The following is a 20,253-nucleotide window of genomic DNA, read 5'->3' as shown; positions in this document are numbered from 1 at the left end:
CGTCGCCTATTGAGATTTTTAGGTACCGTACTTTGTCGTCAATCCACGAGTGCGTGCAATTATAAAGTGTGACTTGTTTGGTATCTATTTACTCGGCGTAACATTATCTTTCACATTATGCAAAAAAATTGGGCTAATTTTACTGTTTCGTTTTTTTTTAATTCATGAAAGTGTCCCTTTTCCCAAAAAAAAAATACCGTGTGACATAAAATATTGCAACAATCGCCGTTTTATTCTCTAGAGTCTCTGCTAAAAAAATATATTTAATGTTTGGGGGTTCCAAGTAATTTTCTAGCAAAAAATATGGATTTTAACTTGTAAACACCAAATTCCAAAACTAGGCTTAGTCATGAAAGGGTTAAAAAAAGAAAACAAATAAAATTAGACATGCTATCTGCCAGTAGAACTTAACCAAAAAGTGCATTCTATGCATCCAAAAATATAGAAACTATACCAAATCAAATCATTATTTAACCAAAAAATAAAATAAAAGCCTCATGCATGTGTCGTGCTTCTTAATATAGAGGGTCAACAATGCCAAGAGTTGGTGAAAGCAGGGGGTCCGTCATCCGGAGATAATTCCGAAAATCATCTGGATTATTCTCCTGGAGCTCCCACAGCAAAGGCATATGACATAATTGGTCAAGATTAATAAAGCAACCAATTTTTGGTCCAAGAAATCCTCCTCCTCCTGTTCCTGGACTGGACTTAGGTAAAAGCAATAACTCCAAGGCCAATAATAAATAACACGTTATCTCCTCCGACTCCGCAACATGGCTGGTTGACGAACGGCCATTCTGAAACTAACTGAAGAGATGGATAAGCAAGTTTGGGGTGGAGGAACTTGACTGGCCTGCACAGAGTTGTGACCTCAACCCGATAGAACATCTTTGGTATGAATTATGCCACGTACACACGATCGGACTTTCCCGGCGGACTTAGCCCGGTGGACCAGAGTCTGTCGGACAATTCGATTGTGTGTGGGCTCCAGCGGACTTTTTCTTCCCCAAAGTCCGGCGGACCTAGAAATAAGACTTGCTTCAAAATTGTCTGCTGGACTGTGCTTTTAGCGGACAATCCGTTTGTCTGTGTGCTAGTCCGACGGACTAAAACCGACACTAGGGCAGCTATTGGCTACTGGCTATGAACTTCCTTATTCTACTTCATCACGTTTGAATCCAGTGGACTTTTGGAGTGATCCTGTATGGCCTAGTCCGCCGTTTGAAAGTCCAGCCGTCAGATTGTCCGCTAGACCAAGTCCGTTGAAAAGTCCGGTCGTGTGTACATGGCATTAGAGTGGAGACTGCGTGCCAAGCTTTCTCGTCCAACCTTAGTGCCTGACTTCACAAATGTGCTTCTGGGAAGGGTGGGCCAACTCAATATTGAACCCTACCGACTAAGATTGGGATGCCATTAAAGTTCATGTGCGTGTGAAGGCGTCCCAATACTTTTGGTAATATAGTGTATTTTTGTTTTGGGAACAGTAGGGAAAGGTTAGAAACTCTGTCAGGTTTTTATTGCTGTCTGTGGCCCTTCTGTGTGACCTTTGTTATGTGAGAGAAAGTGATCCAAGTTGTCACCAGAACAGCATTAGAGGGAAATCTTCTGATGGGGACACCTGTTCTGGTGACAGCTGTCTAAGACCCCTTTCCCATGAGTATAGCTGCTGACTCCCGATCCTCGGTGTGTCTCTTTACCAGCATTGGCTGCTTGTGCTTTGCAGGCGTTCAGTAGGCAGTATGCTATCTCCCACCTGCCTTTTTGAAGAGGGATTTTGTACTGAAATCTGTTTTCACTTTGACACAACCACATCCATTGGACATGATTGCATTGAGGATGTGGTGCAGCCCCATTCACTTCCATAGACAGGTGCTGGGCTACAGAAACATGGAAAAGGAGACAATTTCCTGAGTTTACATTCACTTACTGCTGTTATGCATTAATGGTTGTGTTGCACTATCCCCTCCAGTCAGCAGAGGGAGAACTCTAGCCAAAAAGCCTATGGATTCCTTTGCAGAACACTGAGGATCATGGGATTTGAACATATTGTGGAACTTATGGACCCTTTGCACTATAATTCCCAAGAAACACTGAAGCAAGGGGAAGCAGTGGAGCTGTTTTTCTGAGACTGTTTAGCTAAGCTTTTACTCTTGTTGCTGAGGGAAGCGATGAGATCACATCTGCTGCATACTGACTGGCTGTGAGAGGCCAGACCAGCAAAGACACCTTAGGCAGCACAGCACAGACCACCAGTGATTGGAGACCAGAGCATCCTCTCACCCTCTACTTCCCACTGCTGAATCACTGGAGGCATCCTGTGGAGAGGCTGAGGGGGCTCTACTTTCTGATGCGAGAACTTACAGCCAAACCACAAGGACTGGTCAGAGGGCACTGCCTATTGTGCACACTGCTAGCAGGGGCTGAGTTACTAGAGGCAGGACATTAAAGCAGAAATGGCCAGCAGCTGACAACCTGGTGGCCGACTTCTGGGTCTCAATCCCCATCCGCTGTCATTGGCCAGGCGGGGATGATGTCACTACCGTGCATGCAGGGAAGTTTAGTCAGCTTTGGCTTTGCCAAACTTGTACAGTGAGCACTAATTATCAGTGTAAACAATGTACTAAAAGCCTTGCTGGTTATCGTCTCTCCTTTCCTCACACAGACGTGGCGTGTGAGAAAAGGACTGCCGATAACTGGCAAGTCTGTTTACATGTGGTCAGCTGTGATCGGACACAGCTGATCACATGGTAAAGGGCTGCTGTGATTGGCCCTTTACCACGATCTTTGATCAGCTCTGTCGGAAAGACACAGTGATCACAGTGTGAGCCCGTTGCCTGCCACGAGTGCAGGGAGTGGGGTTCTGGGAGGATGTCCATGGACGCCCTCCCAGAACTGAACAACTGCACTGTAGCAGGGTCTTTAGGACTTCCCGGTCACGTAATCTCTGTGGATGGCTGGCACAGTAATCAGTTGATTGAGAGGACACCTTGCCAGCTCCCAATCATACATAGAGGCAGGGGGCTGTGACCGTCACTGTGCTGGGAGCGTGTGGTATGCGTGTTTTCAGCACAGAAGCTTTGGCTGCCATGGATGCATGTTTGCGGTGTGTGGGTGTTAAGGCCCACCTTCCTTGTCACTACACATATGTGTTTTGTGGTTGAAGGAGGTCTTCTCCAAGATTTTTGGAATAACCTACCTGCCAAGTTCTTTTAAAAACTGTGTGCAAGTGTACCTAGAAGAATTGAGGCTGTTTTGAAGGTAAAATATTAATTTGGATTTCTCTTCTGTTCATTTACTTAAAATGTTGTTAAAGCGGTAGTAAACCCGCAATTTTATTTTTTTTTTTTTTAAAACCTGCAAAGCAAAAGGCATAATGAGCTAGTATGCACCGCATACTAGCTCATTATGAAATACTTACCTTAGAACGAGGCCCCGACATCTCGCCCGATCCACGCCGAGGGAGCCGACATGCTCCCTCGGCGTCTCTTCCGGGTATCGCGGCTACGGCGCTGTGAGTGGCCGGAGCCGCGATATCGTCACGATTTAAATCCGGCCGGACGAGCGCTGCCGGATTTTCACGGAGAGAACCCCCTTGTGCGCATGCGCCGCTGCAGTCAGCGGCGCATACCGAGGGGAATATCTCCTAAACTGTACAGGTTTAGGAGATATTTTTTTTACCTACAGGTAAGCCTTATTATAGGCTTTCCTGTAGGTAAAAGTTAAAAAAGTGGGTATACAACCACTTTAATTAGTAAATAAACAAATGCCCCGTACACACGATCGGGAATTCCGCCAGAAAAAGTCGGATGTGAGCTTTTGGTCAGAAATTCCGACCGTGTGTACACTCCATCGGACTTTTGCTGGCGGAATTTCCGCCAGCAAAAGATTGAGAGCAGGTTCTCTATTTTTCCAACGGAAAAAGTTCCGATCGGAAATTCCAATCGTCTGTAGCAATTCCGACCTGCAAAATTCCTACGCGTGCTCGGAAATAATTGGACGCATCCTCGGAAGCATTGAACTTCATTTTCTCGGCTTGTCGTAGTGTTGTACATCACTGCGTTCTTGACGGTCGAAAGTTCAGAGAACTTTTGTGTGACTGTGTGTATGCAAGCCAAGCTTGAGCAGAATTCCATCAGAAAAACCATCCAAGATTTTTCCGACGAAAACTCAGATCGTGTGTACACAGCATAATGCCCCATACACACGATCGGAAATTCCGCCAGCAAAAGTCCGATGTGAGCTTTTGGTCAGAAATTCTGACCGTGTGTATGCTCCATCGGACTTTTGCTGGCAGAATTTCCGGCAGCAAAAGATTGAGAGCAGGTTCTGATCGACAGAAAAGTTCTGATCGTCTGTAGCAATTCCGACGCGCAAAATTCCTACGCATGCTCGGAAACAATTCAACGTTCGGAAGCATTGAACTTCATTTTCTCGGCTTGTCGTAGTGTTGTACGTCACTGCGTTCTTGATGGTCAGAAGTTCAGAGAACTTTTGTGTGACCGTGTGTATGCAAGCCAAGCTTGAATGGAATTCAATCGGAAAAACCATCCAAGATTTTTCCGACAGAAATTCGACTCGTGTATATGGGGCATTAGAAGCCTGTAGAAGGAGCAAGATGCTCCGAGCGCGTAGCCTTGCCTTCTCTTCTGGGCCTTCATCCTTCCGGTGACGCCACTTCTGGTGTGCGTTTCCGTGGCTTCCCGGGGCTTCTTCAGGCTCCCGAATGGGCAACCTTCCTCCCCCAGCAGCTGGAACATCCCACAGCGGCCCTGCAGGTCGGATTTAGGAGGAATCAACACCCATTTACCCCCTTTTTATCGTATACCTCTTGTGAGTGTTTTTAATCCACTGTCATTAAAAAATGATACCGAGTTACTACACTTAGCTGGCGCTTCCTTCCCTTTGATTGTTTCTCATATTTGACTACACAGAGAATGTCACAGCTCTGAGGATAGCAGCCGCAAGTGGTACCATGCACCCACTTTAGTTATTTTTTGGTCCACACAGATCAGAGACTGCCCTTTGGGTGTTTTCATAGACTTTTTATTGCTGCTTGGTCTTAACACTCTCTCCGTGCGCCGGATCATTTCTTTATTGTGTGGTACCCCCCCCCCCCCCCCCCCCCCGTAGGGGCTGCTAACTGATGTGGCCCACCTGTCACACTGCCCAGCCCAACATTCACTTCCCAGTCATTTTGTCACAATGAACAGTCCATGTGCTTGTTTTTGTTCATTTTATTGAGGGAATTTAAGGGAAATATGGGATGCCCAGTGAATTGTACAGTCAGGTTTTTACTATCTCTCTGATGGGTTTTTTTTTTTTTTAGCCTAATGATAACTTGCTTTACTGATAGTGACAGCTCTTTGGATCTCATATTGAGAGTTGACAGCAACAGATTCCAAATAGCACACTTGAACTGAACTTTTGACCTTTTATCTGCTCCTTGTAAATGGGATAATGAGCGAATAATACACACCTGGCTATGGAACAGCTGAGCAGCCAATTGTCCCATTACTTTTGGTCCCTTAAAAAAGTGGGAGGCACATATACAAACTGTTGTAATTCCTACACCGTTCAACTGATTTGAATGTAAATACCCTCACATCAAAGTCTGCAGTTAAAGCACATCTTGTTTGTTTCATTTCAAATCCATTGTGGTGGTGTATAGAGCCAAAAAGATTAGAATTGTGTCGGTGTCTTAATATGGACATGACTGTATATCAATCAATTGTTAGATTGTATATCAATCAATTGGGACAAATATATACACTTCTCTGTACAAGTTACTACTCCAGTCTTCTCCAGCACTTCCCTTGCTTGCAGACTATTCCTCTTCCTTCCTCCTGCACTCGTTATCTCCCAGGAGCAGCTAGCACATGGTTAGGCCTGACACTGGCTCACTCAGGCCTTAGCAATTGCCTTTTGCAGGCAGGCACCATGGGGACCTATGGAGTAGCAAGAAATGAAAAGTCTTTAGTGCTAGCTGTCCTACTAATGGACTACTGCTCCCACTCAGCGCTATTCAGGCCTTGCCAACCTTCCTGGCTGCAGCTGCCCAACTCCACTGCCCATGACATTGCCGTCCTCACTACTGGCTCTGCACCCATCTCTGACTGCATGCTGTGCTCTCAGGTGTGCACGGCAAAGTCAGTCGGATTGTCCACCGCATAGTCCGATCGTGTTTATGCAGCATTATTGTCACCTTGCCTCTTGGGTAGAACCATCCCCAGTATAGAGTTTAGGGGTCATCCACTGAACCATTGGCTTATTATAAGGGCCGGGCAAGGGGGTGAGCAGAAGTGGCCTCTGCCCTGGGCACTGTGGTATTATGTGAGTTGGGGGGGTGCCAGAAGGAAATTATAGGGGTGCTGATAGTGAAGATTTAGGGGGACTTGTGCTGGGAGGGGAGATTGGTGGAAGAAGATTTGTGCTAGGCGGGGGATTTGGGGTGAATTTGTGCTGGAAGGTGGAAATTTGAAGTGGGGGAGAGATGTAAACTAGGAGGGGAAATTTTAGGGGTAGAGGATTTGCGCTAGGAGGGGTGAGATTTTTTTGGGGGGTATTTGAGCTGGGGGGATTCGGGGGGAAAAGATTTGTGCTGAGGGGGGATTTCAGCAGGGGGCGGATTTGTATTTGGAAGAGGGGTGATGTATGCTTAGGCCAGTGATGGCGAACCTTGGCGCTCCAGATGTTTTGAAACTACATTTCCCATGATGCTCAACTACACTGCAGACTGCATGAGCATCATGGGAAACGTAGTTCCAAAACATCTGGAGTGCCAAGGTTTGGCATCACTGGCTTAGGGGATAAGCATGCAGCATGCTTTTGTGGGGAGATTTTTGCTGACACATAATGCTGGATTTAGTTTAGTAATTGTTAAGTTATTATTAGTTATTTCAGATTTTCTAATTTTCCGGTTTTCGAATTTTTGGATTTTCATTCTTATGCCCCATACACACGGTCGGAAATTCAGACGGAAAAAGCCCGATCTGATTATGTTGTCGTGTGTGGGCTCTGACTTTTTCTGTCGGAATTTCCGACGGAAAAAGTTTGAGAGCTGGATCTAAAATTTTCCGACAACAAAATGGGATTGGACTTTTTCCGATCATGTGTAGAGAATTCCTGCGCACAAAGTGCCACGCATGCTCAGAAAAAAATTAGAGATGAAAGCTATTGGCTACTGACGTAGTCCCATCGTACGTGTATAACGTCACCTCGTTCCGAATGATCGGATTTTCCGACAACTTTGTGCGACCGTGTGTATGCAAGACAAGTTTCAGCCAAAATCCGTCAGAAAAAATCCAACGGATTTTGTGGTTGGAATGTCTGACTGTGTGTATGGGGCATTATTTTTGGATTTTCGCATTTCCGAATTCTCGTATTTCCGAATTTTCAATTCTAATTTTTTTATATTTCGGAAAAATTCGTTAAATGGGTTTTCATTAATTCGGATATTTCCGAATTAACAAATTTGTCAAAATTTGTTAAAAAACGAATTTGAAACTAAACAAATTGCACATGTCTACTACACGTGTGTGGTCGATAGTTATACATTGAAGATTTCTGACAATAGAACAAGTGAGTGTAGGCTTTGTAGCAGGATGTCATTTGCTATTATCTTGTAGTAATTATCGCAGCAAAAAATTGTTACTTTATATAATTAGCGACTTGATGAGTATATAAACGGGAAAATTGCGATCGGTAACGGCGTGACACATGGATCTTTCATCAGAAAGGCACTGAGGCATAGAGTTGCACCCGGCGAACCGGCCTGACCCCTAAATGTCACCAGTGACACCAACTGGGATGGGATGGTGCTGGGATATTTTTTTTTGCCTGCTGATTTGCATAAAAGGGCCGGGCCTGGTTTGCGTCCTCGCGGATCTGGCGGTGTGAGATAACAAGCCCAGTGGCTTTTCTTGTCTTTGAAAGATTTGCATGAACTGCGAGTTGGCTTGAGGGATTTACTGTCTGTCTGTGTCCTGACTGTCTGCCAGAGACAGAAACAAATGCATGAATGCCCAGCAGCTTTGTGCATTAAAGGAGAATGAACAGATGTAGGCAGCCATGTATAATGTATGGAAGGAGATTTCTGATGACTAAGAGCTTTACAGCTCCGGGGTGCCCCGTTTGGGAATAAAAAATCAGCCTTGTTCTAATCAAAAAGCCGGATGTTGGTTAAAAAATTAGGAGCTATTGAAATCACTAAGTACAACAAATTAACACTTTTGGCTCCAGTTTTTGCAATGGGAAGACAGCATAGCGGCTTTCTAATGCCCGACACCTGAATAAAACATGTGCCTGTGTTTACTCCACTCCACTGTATATCCACCAATTGTGGCACTTCGTTCCTACATGTAAAAATCATAATTTTTTTCCCTAGAAAATTACTCAGAGCCCCCAAATATTAAATCTGTTTTTTAGCAGAAACCCTAGGGAATAAAATGGCGGTTGTTTTTAACTTTTTATGTCACATAGTATTTGCGCAGCGATTTTTCAAATGTGTTTTTGGTATTTGCGCAGCGATTTTTCAAATGTGTTTTTGGTATTTGCGCAGCGATTTTTCAAACGTGTTTTAAAAAACAATAAAACTGTTTCTTGAATGGAAAAAAAAACAAAAAAACAGTAAAGTAACTTTTTATGTCACATGGTATTTTTGCAGCGATTTTTTAAATGTGTTTAACCACTTCAATACAGGGCATTTATACACCCTTTCTTACCTGACCAATTTTTAGCTTTCAGCGCTCTCACACTTTGAATGCCAGTTACTCAGTCATGCAACACTGTACCCAAACAATTTTTTTTCATACAAATAGAGCTTTCTTTTGATGGTATTTAATCACCACTGGGTTTTTTATTTTTTGCGACATAAGTGAAAAAAGAGCGAAAATTTTGAAAAAAAAAAATGATAAAATTTTGCAAATAATTCATTTTTGTTCATAAATTTGGGCCAAAATGTATACGGCTACATCTATTTGGTAAAAATAACCCAAACTAGTGGATATTATTTAGTCTCTTTGAAAGTTATAGAGTCTACAAGCTATGGTGCAAATCATCGAAAATCACATCTGATGACACCTGATGTACTGACGGCCTACCTCATTTCTTGAGGCTCTGAAATGTAAGGAAAGTACAAATACCCCCCAAATGACCCCTTTTTGAAAAGTAGACAGTCCAAGGTATTTAGTAAGTGGCATGGTGAGTTTTTTGAAGTTGTAATTTTTTCCCACAATTCTTGGGAATAAAAAATAATGTTTTTTTTTTATTTTTATTTTTTTTACAAAATTGTCATAATAACAAGTTATTTCTCATATACAGCATATGCATACTTCGAATTACACCCCAAAATACATTCTGCAACTCTTCCCGAGTATGGCGATACCACATGTGTGGGACTTTTACACAGGCTGGCCACACAGAGGCCCAACATGCAGGGAGCACCGTCAGGTGTTCAGGGAGCATAAATGACACCTCTAATTTCCTAACAACCTATTACAATTGTGAAGGCCCTGGAGCACCAGGACAGTAGAATTGCCCACAAAATGACCCCATTTTGGAAAGCAGACACCCCAACATATATTCTATGAGGCATAATGAGTCTTTTGAACAGTTAATTTTTTTCCACAAGTCTTCGGAAAACGTGGAAAGAAAAGGAAAGCATTTTTTTTTTTAAACAAAGTGGTCAGTTTATAAGATATTTCTAACTCAAAGCATGTATATAGCAAAAATTACACCCCAAAATACATTCTGCTACTTATCCTGACTATGACGATAGCACATGTGTGTGACTTTTACACCGCGTGTCCACATACAGAAGCCCAACATGCAGGGGGCGCCGTCAGGCGTTCTAGGAGCATAACTGACAATATAATAAAAAATAATGTTTTTTTTTGTTTGTTTTTTACAAAATTGTCATAATAACAAGTTATTTCTCATATACGGCATATGCTTACTTCGAATTACACCCCAAAATACATTTTGCAACTCTTCCCGAGTATGGCGATACCACATGTGTGGGACTTTACACAGGCTGGCCACACAGAGAGGCCCAACATGCAGGGGGCACCGTCAGGTGTTCTAGGAGCATAAATGACACCTCTAATTTCCTAACAACCTATTACAATTGTGAAGGTCCTGGAGCACCAGGACAGTAGAATTGCCCACAAAATGATCCCATTTTGGAAAACAAACACCCCAAAGTATATTCTATGAAGCATTATGAGTCTTTTGAACGGTTAATTTTTTTACACAAGTCTTCAGAAAACGTGGAAAGAAAATGAAAATCTTTCTTTTTTTACACAAAGTTGTCCATTTATAAGATATTTCTAACACATAGCATGTATATAGCAAAAATTACACCCCAAAACACATTCTGCTACTCCTCCCGATTATGGCGATACCACATGTGTAAGACTTTTACACAGCCTGGCCATATACAGAGGTCCGCTATGGAAGTGGTACCTTCAGGCGTTCTAGGAGCATAAATGACACATCTCATTTCGTTCCTACCTATCACACTTTTGAAGGTCCTGGAGCACCAAGACAATGGACTTACCCACAAAATGACCCCATTTTGGAAAGCAAACACCCCAACTTATATTCTATGAGGCATGGTCTGCAAATAGGTACTCGGGCTGGTTACAGGTACTCCGTTACTCCGATGGTCTGGTGACAGGTACTCTGTTACTCCGACGGGCAGGTGACAGGTACTTGGGTACTCCAACAGGCTGGTGACAGGTACTTGGGCACTCCAACGGGCTGGTAACAGGTACTCGGGTACTCCGACGGGCTGGTGACAGGTATTCGGGTACTCAGATGAACTGTGACAGGTACTCAGGTACTCAGATGGGCTCTGACAGGTACTCAGGTACTTGAGTACTCAGATGGACTGTGACAGGTACTCAGATGGATTGTGACAGGTATTCGGGTACTCAGATGAACTGTGACAGGTACTCGGGTACTCAGATGAACTGTGACAGGTACTCAGGTACTCAGATGGGCTGTGACAGGTACTCAGGTACTCGGGTACTCAGATGGGTTGTGACAGGTACTCAGGTACTCGAGTACTCAGATGGGCTGTGACAAGTACTCGGGTACTCAGATGGGCTGTGACAAGTACTCGGGTACTCAGATGGGCTGTGACAAGTACTCGGGTACTCAGATGGGCTGTGACAGGTACTCAGGTACTCGGGTACTCAGATGGGCTGGGACAGGTACTCGGGTACTCAGATGGGCTGGGACAGGTACTCAGGTACTCGGGTACTCAGATGGGCTGACAAGTACTTGGGTACTCAGATGGGCTGTGACAGGTACTCAGGTACTCGGGTACTCAGATGGGCTGTGACAGGTACTCAGGTACTCAGATGGGCTGGGACAGGTTCCTGGGTACTCAGATGGGCTGACAGGTACTCAGATGGGCTGTGGTGGATGATGACAGGTACTTTGATGGGTGGTGACAGGTCCTCTTTATTGGGGGGGTAATCAGTGTGTGATTGGTGTACACTAGGTGGTAACGAGATGTTACCGCAATCTCCTTCTCACACACTATCAGTGTGTGAGGAGGAGAACCCGGGAAAAAAACCTTGTTACCGCGGTTTGTTTACATTCTGTGACCAGCTGTGATTGGACACAGCCGGTCACGTGGTAAATAGCCAATTTCATTGGCTCTTTACTCCGATCAGGGTTGGGCTGTGTCACGGTGACAAGCCGCATTCCCGATCGTGCCCTAGGTGCAGATTGGGGATGGGCTGTGTCCGAGGGACACACCTCACCCCCGGGGGCCCGCAGGAGTGGCGAAATACCGAGGCCGTCATATGACGTCCACCCAGGATGGGAGATCCCATGTGTGGGCGTCATTTGACTATGGCTCGGTATTAAAGTGGTTAAAAATAAAATAAAAAACAGTAAAGTTAGCCCAATTATTTTGTATAATGTGAAAGATGATGTTATGCCGAGTAAATAGATACCTAACATGTAATGCTTTAAATTGTGCAAATGGCGCCAAACTTTGGTACTTAAAAATCTCCCTAGGCGTAGATTTAAAATATTTGACAGATTACCTGTTTAGAGTTACAGAGGAGGTCGTGGGCTAGAATTGTTGCTTTTGCTCAAATGCATGTGGCAATACCTCACATGTGTGATTTCAATGCCGTTTACATATGTGGGCACGATTTACTTATGTGTTCGCTTCTGTGCGTGAGCACGCGGGGACGGGGGTGCTTTAAAAAAGTGTTTATTCTTTCTTATTTTTACACTTTCTCCACCAGCGCATGACTATAGGATTGCCTAGTGTTAGGGTCAGGAGTAAGTAATAGTTCAGAGGTCAGTAGTATGTATTGCCGAGTGTCAGAGTCAGGAGTAATTAAAGCAGAGTTCAGAGGTCAGTCGTATGTCAGGGTCAGGAATAAGTAGCAAAAGTCATGTGAGACAACAGAGCTGCTTTCTTATTGGCGCTCTGATCTGAGGTCTGAGAGGTGACATGGAGTGGTAACCAAGTGACACCACAACTCTCCTTTTCTTGTTCAGGTGTCACAAGGACAGCAAGTAGGGAAAATCTCCCAAAAACGTATTTTAACTCCCTCCAACCCTATCCGAAATAATACAGGAAGGGTCCACTAACCCATAGCAAGCAGTTATTTATGATGATGATGATGATGATGATGAGTATTATTGCCTCTGTATACTGATAAGGATGAATGTCAGCTCTGGGGTACAGGCGCTGCACTTTGCACAGCTGTATCCAGTAAGGCCGAGTGGCCGATGTTTGCAGCTCCTGCTCCCTGTTTATCTTCCCATTACAATAATTTAGTTTTAATTAGGTAGCGGATGACGGTTTAATGAGCAAATTATTTCATTTAACCCATTGTAATTAAATTAGATTGATATTGGCAGAATATTGTGTCCTGGGTTGAAGAGGTCATGGAAATATGCCACACAACATTTTCTATGGTGGGGATGTATTCCTACTTTCCTAGGGACATTTCCCCTTATTTTAAAGTCATGGGTTTAGGACTAAGAACAAGGTGTAAAATGCAGCCAGGGAATGCTGTGAATTATAGTACAATACAGCGCCCTCTAGTGTGTGAATATATAATTATCCTCATACTGCTAGCATTAGTGAATAGATAGGGAGGTAGATTATATATTTTTAGATTGTAAACTCTAACCAGCAAGGCCCTCCGATTCCTCCTGTATTGAATTGTATTGGAACTGTACTGTTTGCCCTCATGTTGTAAAGCACTGTGCAAACTGTTGGTGTTTTATAAATCCTGTATAATAATATTTACTTGTTTTAAACTTGCTTCCTGATTTCTGGCCTAGGCCAAATGATGTCTTACATCCCAAGAGTCTTCATGGGCATTTTTATTTATTTATTTTTCAACTGGAGGCGAGACATTCTCAACTAGGCAACCACCTTCCTGCCTGCATGCCTGAGCTAAGGGCAGATGGATTCCAGGAAGTAAATGCTACCCTTTGCCCTTATTTAAAATGGCCGCATCTAGAAATGCTGGGGGGTTTCAAGTGATTGTTCAACAAAATAAAGCATGGAGGCATGGATGGATGGGTAGTACACGTGTGCTTGTCTGATATAAACTTGAAGTCATTGTTTTTAATGTCTATAGTGTGCTGATGATGTTCTCATGCCCGCTGTTATTTTTGCCAGGCTTACGCATGACATCACATTGGAAGAATTTGAAGATGACGATTTATCTGAGATCACCGAGATCACCGATGAATGTGGAATCAGTTTGCACTGCAATGATAGCCGGCACTGCAAGGTGAGCAGAAGAACCAATGCCCGGCCATGCTTGCTGTTCCCTGTGTGGATATGCTGTGTGTGTGTGATTGGTACCAATCTATTCAGGATTTCCTATATGGGCAATAAGGAAATGTTTGTCTAAATTTCCCTAATGGGGTCACAGCAATAAAACCTCTACAGAAATCGGAAGTCCTCCAAACTCCATTGAAAACATTTATTAAAAAATTGTCTGGCGTAATGGCGGGCACAGATGCTTTGATTTTTATTATCTGATCGATGTGTGATTCGATCAAAACAATTCAATTCACAAACAATTGAACAATCATAACTTCCCTTTCTGATCGATTCCTAAAGATTTGATCATACTGAGTTGATCGGCTCGGATGGAGTATTATTGCTAATTTTGCACCAAGATACTTTATTCATTAGTATGATCAATCAGATTAAAGCGGTATTAACCACTTCAATACCGGCACTTTCACCTTCCTGCCCAGGCCAATATTCAGCTTTCAGCGCTGTCACGCTTTGAATGACAATTGCTCGGTCATACAACGCTGTACCCAAATGACATTTTTATTATTTTTTTAGACAGATGAAACTTTCGTTAGGTGGTATTAAATCACCACTGTTTTTTATTTTTTTTATTTCTTTCATAAATAAACGAAAAAAATACCCCCAAATTTTTTTTTACGTTTCTGGGGGGATGAGGCTGCACTGATGGCCACTGTTAGGCTGCACTGACAGGCACTGATAGGCTGCACTGGTTGGCACTGATAGGCTGCACTGATGGACACTGATGAGACTGCAGTGATGGGCACTGATAGGCTGTACTGATGGGCACTTATAGGCTGAACTGATGGGCACTGATAGGCTGCACTGATGGACACTTATGTGACTGCAATGATGGGCACTTATAGGCTGCACTGATGGGCACTTATAGGCTAAACTGATGGGCACTGAGTGGCACTGATAGGCTACACAGAAGGCCATTGATAGGCTGCACTGATGGACACTTATGAGACTGCACTGATGGGCACTGATAAGCTGCACTGATAGGCTGCACTGATGGACCCTTATGAGACTGCACTGATGAGGCCGCACTGATGGGCACTGATAAGCTGAGCTGATAGTCATTTATGAGGCACACTGATGGGCACTGATAAGCTGCACTGATGGGCACTGATAAGCTGCGCTGATAGTCATTGATGAGGCACACTGATGGGCACTGATAAGCTGCACTGATAAGCTGCGCTGATAGGCTGCACTGATGGACCCTTATGAGACTGCACTGATGAGGCCGCACTGATGGGCACTGATAAGCTGAGCTGATAGTCATTTATGAGGCACACTGATGGGCACTGATAAGCTGCACTGATGGGCACTGATAAGCTGCGCTGATAGTCATTGATGAGGCACACTGATGGGCACTGATAAGCTGCACTGATAAGCTGCGCTGATAGTCACAGATGAGGCACACTGATGGGCACTGATAAGCTGTGCTGATAGTCATTGATGAGGCACACTGATGGGCACTGATAAGCTGCACTGATGAGGCTGCGCTGATGTGCACTGATAAGCTACACTGATGAGGCTGCGCTGAAGGGCACTGATAAGCTACACTGATAGGCACTAATTGAACTGATGGGGCTGCACTAATAATCAGTGTGCTGACAGCCTTGCTGTTTATCGGCACTCCTTTCCCCCCCACAGACACAGCACGTGAGGAAAGGACTGGCAATAACTGGCAAGTCTTTTTACATGTGTTTAGCTTTGATTAGACACAGCTGATCACATTGTAAAGGGCCGCTGTGATTGGCCCTTTACTCCGATCTGTGATCAGCTGTGTCTGAAGAACACAGCGGTCACATAGCGTTCCCAATGTGTGGCGCAGGGGGCGTGGTTCTGGGAGGACGCCTATGTACACCCAGAATGATAGTGCCACGCTGTACCTATATTTAGGCTGTGGTTAAACCGAAGACCAAAAATTTCGATTATTGCAGCTTACCATTTATTATACTGTATGTGGTATCTGCATTATTTTTCCTTTTTTATGCTTTTTTTCCCCCCATCTGCTTTCACCTTTTGATCCGGCCAATAACACACCTCCTGTATGAGAGTGCCCCCACTCTGGATGAAGTAGCATCGGGGGGGGGGGGGGGGTAATGTTAAAAGTACTAGTAGATTTAAATACACTGGCAAATTGAAGCAAAATTCCAGCTAATGGTTTATAGGCAGTTACAGCAAAAAGTTTTCTTCCTTTTGGGATAAAGGTTTTACATAAATAAGAGCTGATCACTGTAAGCACCCCTGCCAGTGGTAAACAGTTTGTCTCAGCCCTCTAACTGCTACATCTGAAAGAGATTTTGTTATTTTGAAAAACAACAAATTTACCGGCCAGATCACCAGATGAAAATAGGGGAAAGAAAGTTTAAAAAAGAAACCCAATCTAAGGACTGGTAATCTGCAATATAACAAATGTTTGGTTTTGGGTGTAATACCACTTTAAGGGATTACATGGTGGAAACAGGGATGTGATCGATAGCTAACAATATGATTTTGAGGTATCTTAAATATCGATCAAAATCCACTCCCCTATGTGTGCCATTTTATCCAATCACAACTGATCACAGTGTAAATAGGAAGTGCTGACAGCGCATGAGGAGAGCCAATAAGTGGCTTTCTGCAGTGGAGACATCAGCACTGATAATCAGCGCAATGACCATAATAATAATCAGTGCTGCCTTTCAGCGCCCATCAGTGCTGCCTATCATTGCCCATTATTGCCGCCTATCAGTGCCCATCAGTACTGTACAGTATATCAGTGCCACTTATCAGTTTGCATCAGTGCTAAATATTAGACATATGCACTGCCAAAAAATGTGTTCGTTTTCGTGTCATTCGTTTTTTCTTTTTTTTTTCTTTTTGTGTCATTCGTTATGATCGCAATTTTGTAAATTCGAAAATTCGAAAGAATGAAAATCCAAAAATTCGAAATGATAACTAACTAATAATAACTAACTATTAAATTATAGGTATTGGAATTTCCGTTCAAATTTGTCTGTTAGTGAACGTGACGAATACGAATTTATCCGAAGTTACGAATTATCCGAAATAATGAATGCCGTATCTAAACAAATGGAACGGAACAAATAATAATAGAAATAATAAAAAGTTATTATTATTAATATTATTATTATTGTTATTTATTATTATTAATGTGTTACGTTCCATTTGTTTAGATGTGCCATTCATTATTTCGGATAATTCGTAACTTTGGATAAATTTGTATTCGTTACCTTCACTAACAGCAAAATTTTAAAGGAAATTCCAAATGAAATGGAACAAATTAATAATAATAATAATACAAAGTTTTTATTATTAGTATTATTATTGTTATTTATTATAATTAATGTGTTACGTTCCATTTGTTTAGATGTGCCATTCGTTATTTCGGATAATTTGTAACTTCGGATAAATTCGTATTCGTTACCTTCACTAACAGCCAAATTTGAAAGGAAATTCCAAATGAAATGGAACAAATTAATAATAATAATAAAAAGTTTTTATTACTATTATTATTATTGTTATTTATTATTATTCATTTCTTACGTTCCATTTGTTTAGATGCAGCATTCGTTATTTCGGATAATTCGTAACTTTAGATACATTTGTATTAGTTACCTTCGCTAAGTGCCCGTTCACACAGGGGCGACGCGACTTGCAGCGCGACTCACAGACGCGACCTGCACACGATTTCAGCGGCGACTTGCAAAATGACTTCTGTATAGAAGTCAATGCAAGTCGCCTGAAGTCGCCCCAAAAATAGTACAGGAACCTTTTTCTAAGTCGGAGCGACTTGAGTCGCTCCTATTAGAACGGTTCCATAGTACAGAATGGAACGCGACTTGTCAGGCGGCTAAGTCGCCTGACAAGTCGCGGTAGTGTGAACGGGCACTAACAGCCAAAGTTGAAAGATAGTAATAGTTAACTTATTATTAGTTAGTTACTATTTCAGATTTTTGCGAATTTCGGGTTTTGGAATTCACGAACTTTCGAATATTCGAATATTCAAATTTAAAATTCGTTAAACAGGTTTTCGCTAATTCGGATATTTCCAAATTAACGAGTTTGTTGAAATTCGTTAAAAGCGAATTCGGAATTAAACAAATTGCACACGTATACTAAATATTAGTGCCTCCTCATCGGTGCCCATCAGTACCATCTCATCAGTTGCCATCAGTAAAGGAGAAAAATTACTTATTTACAAAATGTTATAACAGAAATAAGAAAGAAAAACATACAAATTTTTGTTCTTTTTTCGTTTGTTTAGCAAAAAAAAAAAACCCCAGTGGTGATTAACCACTGGCCGACTGCCTCAGGCCGATATACGTCAGCAGAAGGGCTCGTACAGACAAACTAACGTACCTGTACGTTGCCCTTTAAGAGGTGGCCAGCGGGCATGCGCTCGTGGCAAGCTCCGTAAGTCGGGACGCAGGTCCCGCGGCCTCGATCACTGCTGGGATACCCGCGATCGCCTCACGGGGAGGAAGAACGGGGAGATGCTAATGTAAACAAGCATCTCCCCGTTCTGCCTAGTGACAGTGTCACTGATCTCTGCTCCCTGTGATCGGGAGCAGAGATCAGTGACGTGTCACATGTAGCCACGCCCCCCACAGTTAGAAACACTCCCCAGGGAACACTTAACCCCTACACTGCCCTTAGGCCGCGTACACACGGGCGGACTGTTCGCCCAACCTTGTCCGCTGAACAGTGTTTGGGCGGACAGTCCGCTCGTGTGTGGGCTTTCAGCGGACAGTTTCAGCGGACAGTTGGACGGACAATGTCTTTCGGAAATTCCGAAAAACTGTCCGCTGAAACTGTGTTTGAGCGAACAGTCCGCCCGTGTGTGGGCTTGTCCGCTGTACTTTCGAAATGAGCGGACTGTTCCCGCTCGGAAAGTCCGCCCATTTCGAGCGCGTGTACAGGTAGGCGGGGCCCGCGAAGGAGACGTCGCGGGCTCCGCCGCCTGGAATGGGCTTAAAGGGGAACCCCAACGCCGAAAAAAATCGGCGTGGGGGTTCCCCCCAAGTCCACACCAGACCCTTGTCCGAGCACGCTACCCGGCCGGCCAGGAAAGGGGGGCGAGCGAGCGCGCCCCCCCTCCTGAGCCGTACCAGGCCGCGTGCCCTCAACATGGGGGGTGCCTTGGGGAAGGGGGGGGCCGCGCGGCCCCCCCACCCCAAAGCACCTTGTCCCCATGTTGATGAGGACAAGGGCCTCTTCCCGACAACCCTGGCCGTTGGTTGTCGGGGTCTGCGGGCGGGGGGCTTATCGGAATCCGGGAGCCCCCTTTAAGAAGGGGGCCCCCGGATACCGGCCCCCCACCCTATGTGAATGAGTATGGGGTACAATGTACCCCTACCCATTCACCTGTGAAATAAAGTACAAATAAAAACACAACACAGGGGGAAAAAATATTTTATTGCACAGCCGGGGGTCTTCCGTCTTCGGGGGTCTTCTCGCCGGACTCCTCCGCTATGTGTGTGTAGCTCTTTTGCCAGCGGAGGAGTCCGGCTTTCTTCCTCCCCGCCGCCGGCCTCTTCTCCCGACTTCGGGGGTCTTGTCCCCCTCTTCGGTTCTTCTGCCGGGCCACCGCGCCTGGTCCGGTGGCCCGGTCTTCTGTCGCCGTCTTCCGTTCTTCTGTCGCCGCCTTCGGTTCTTCTGCCGGGCCACCGCGCCTTCTTGTAGCTCTTTTACAGGCGGTGGCCCGGTCTTCTGTCGCCGTCGCCGCCTTCCGTTCGTGTTCTTCTTCTTGTTCTTCTCCTGGAGATGTTGACTCGACGAGCTCTCCGGCCGGAATGCCGGGGACGCGCTGTGCGGTCACTTATATAGTGACAATGGGGCGGGGTCACATGGTATATGTCACATGGGTTGGTCACATGGGTTGATGTCACATGGGGACTATGACATCGTAAGGGGGCGGGGTCACCATGTGACATCAACCCATGTGACATATACCATGTGACCCCGCCCCATTGTCACTATATAAGTCACAGCGCAGGGCGGCTCTGGCATTCCGGCCGGAGGGAGCGACGTGTCAACATCGCCTGGAGAAGAACAAGAAGAAGAACACGAACGGAAGGCGGCGACGGCGACAGAAGACCGGGCCACCGCCTGTAAAAGAGCTACAAGAAGGCGCGGTGGCCCGGCAGAAGAACCGAAGAGGGGGACAAGACCCCCGAAGTCGGGAGAAGAGGCCGGCGGCGGGGAGGAAGAAAGCCGGACTCCTCCGCTGGCAAAAGAGCTACACACACATAGCGGAGGAGTCCGGCGAGAAGACCCCCGAAGACGGAAGACCCCCGGCTGTGCAATAAAATATTTTTTCCCCCTGTGTTGTGTTTTTATTTGTACTTTATTTCACAGGTGAATGGGTAGGGGTACATTGTACCCCATACTCATTCACATAGGGTGGGGGGCCGGTATCCGGGGGCCCC

The 20,253-nt window shown here is 44.6% G+C and overlaps 1 protein-coding gene across 3 annotated transcripts in view; it reads left to right on the top strand.

Moving 5' to 3' along the window:
- Window positions 1–20,253, top strand: part of MAPK8IP1 (mitogen-activated protein kinase 8 interacting protein 1) — a 172,114-nt gene that overhangs the window by 80,350 nt on the left and 71,511 nt on the right. For all 3 annotated transcript variants that reach the window (XM_077461915.1, XM_077461906.1, XM_077461923.1), the window contains exon 2: window positions 13,664–13,778. In XM_077461915.1, coding sequence (XP_077318041.1) covers window positions 13,664–13,778 — 115 coding nt within the window. The remainder of the gene's footprint in view (window positions 1–13,663; window positions 13,779–20,253) is intronic.

The sequence above is a fragment of the Lithobates pipiens genome, unplaced genomic scaffold, assembly GCF_037356315.1.
Source record: "Lithobates pipiens isolate NorthernLeopardFrog02 unplaced genomic scaffold, aLitPip1_a1.2 Scaffold_10, whole genome shotgun sequence".
Lineage (NCBI taxonomy): Eukaryota > Metazoa > Chordata > Amphibia > Anura > Ranidae > Lithobates > Lithobates pipiens.
This window is presented reverse-complemented; position numbering and strand designations above follow the sequence as displayed.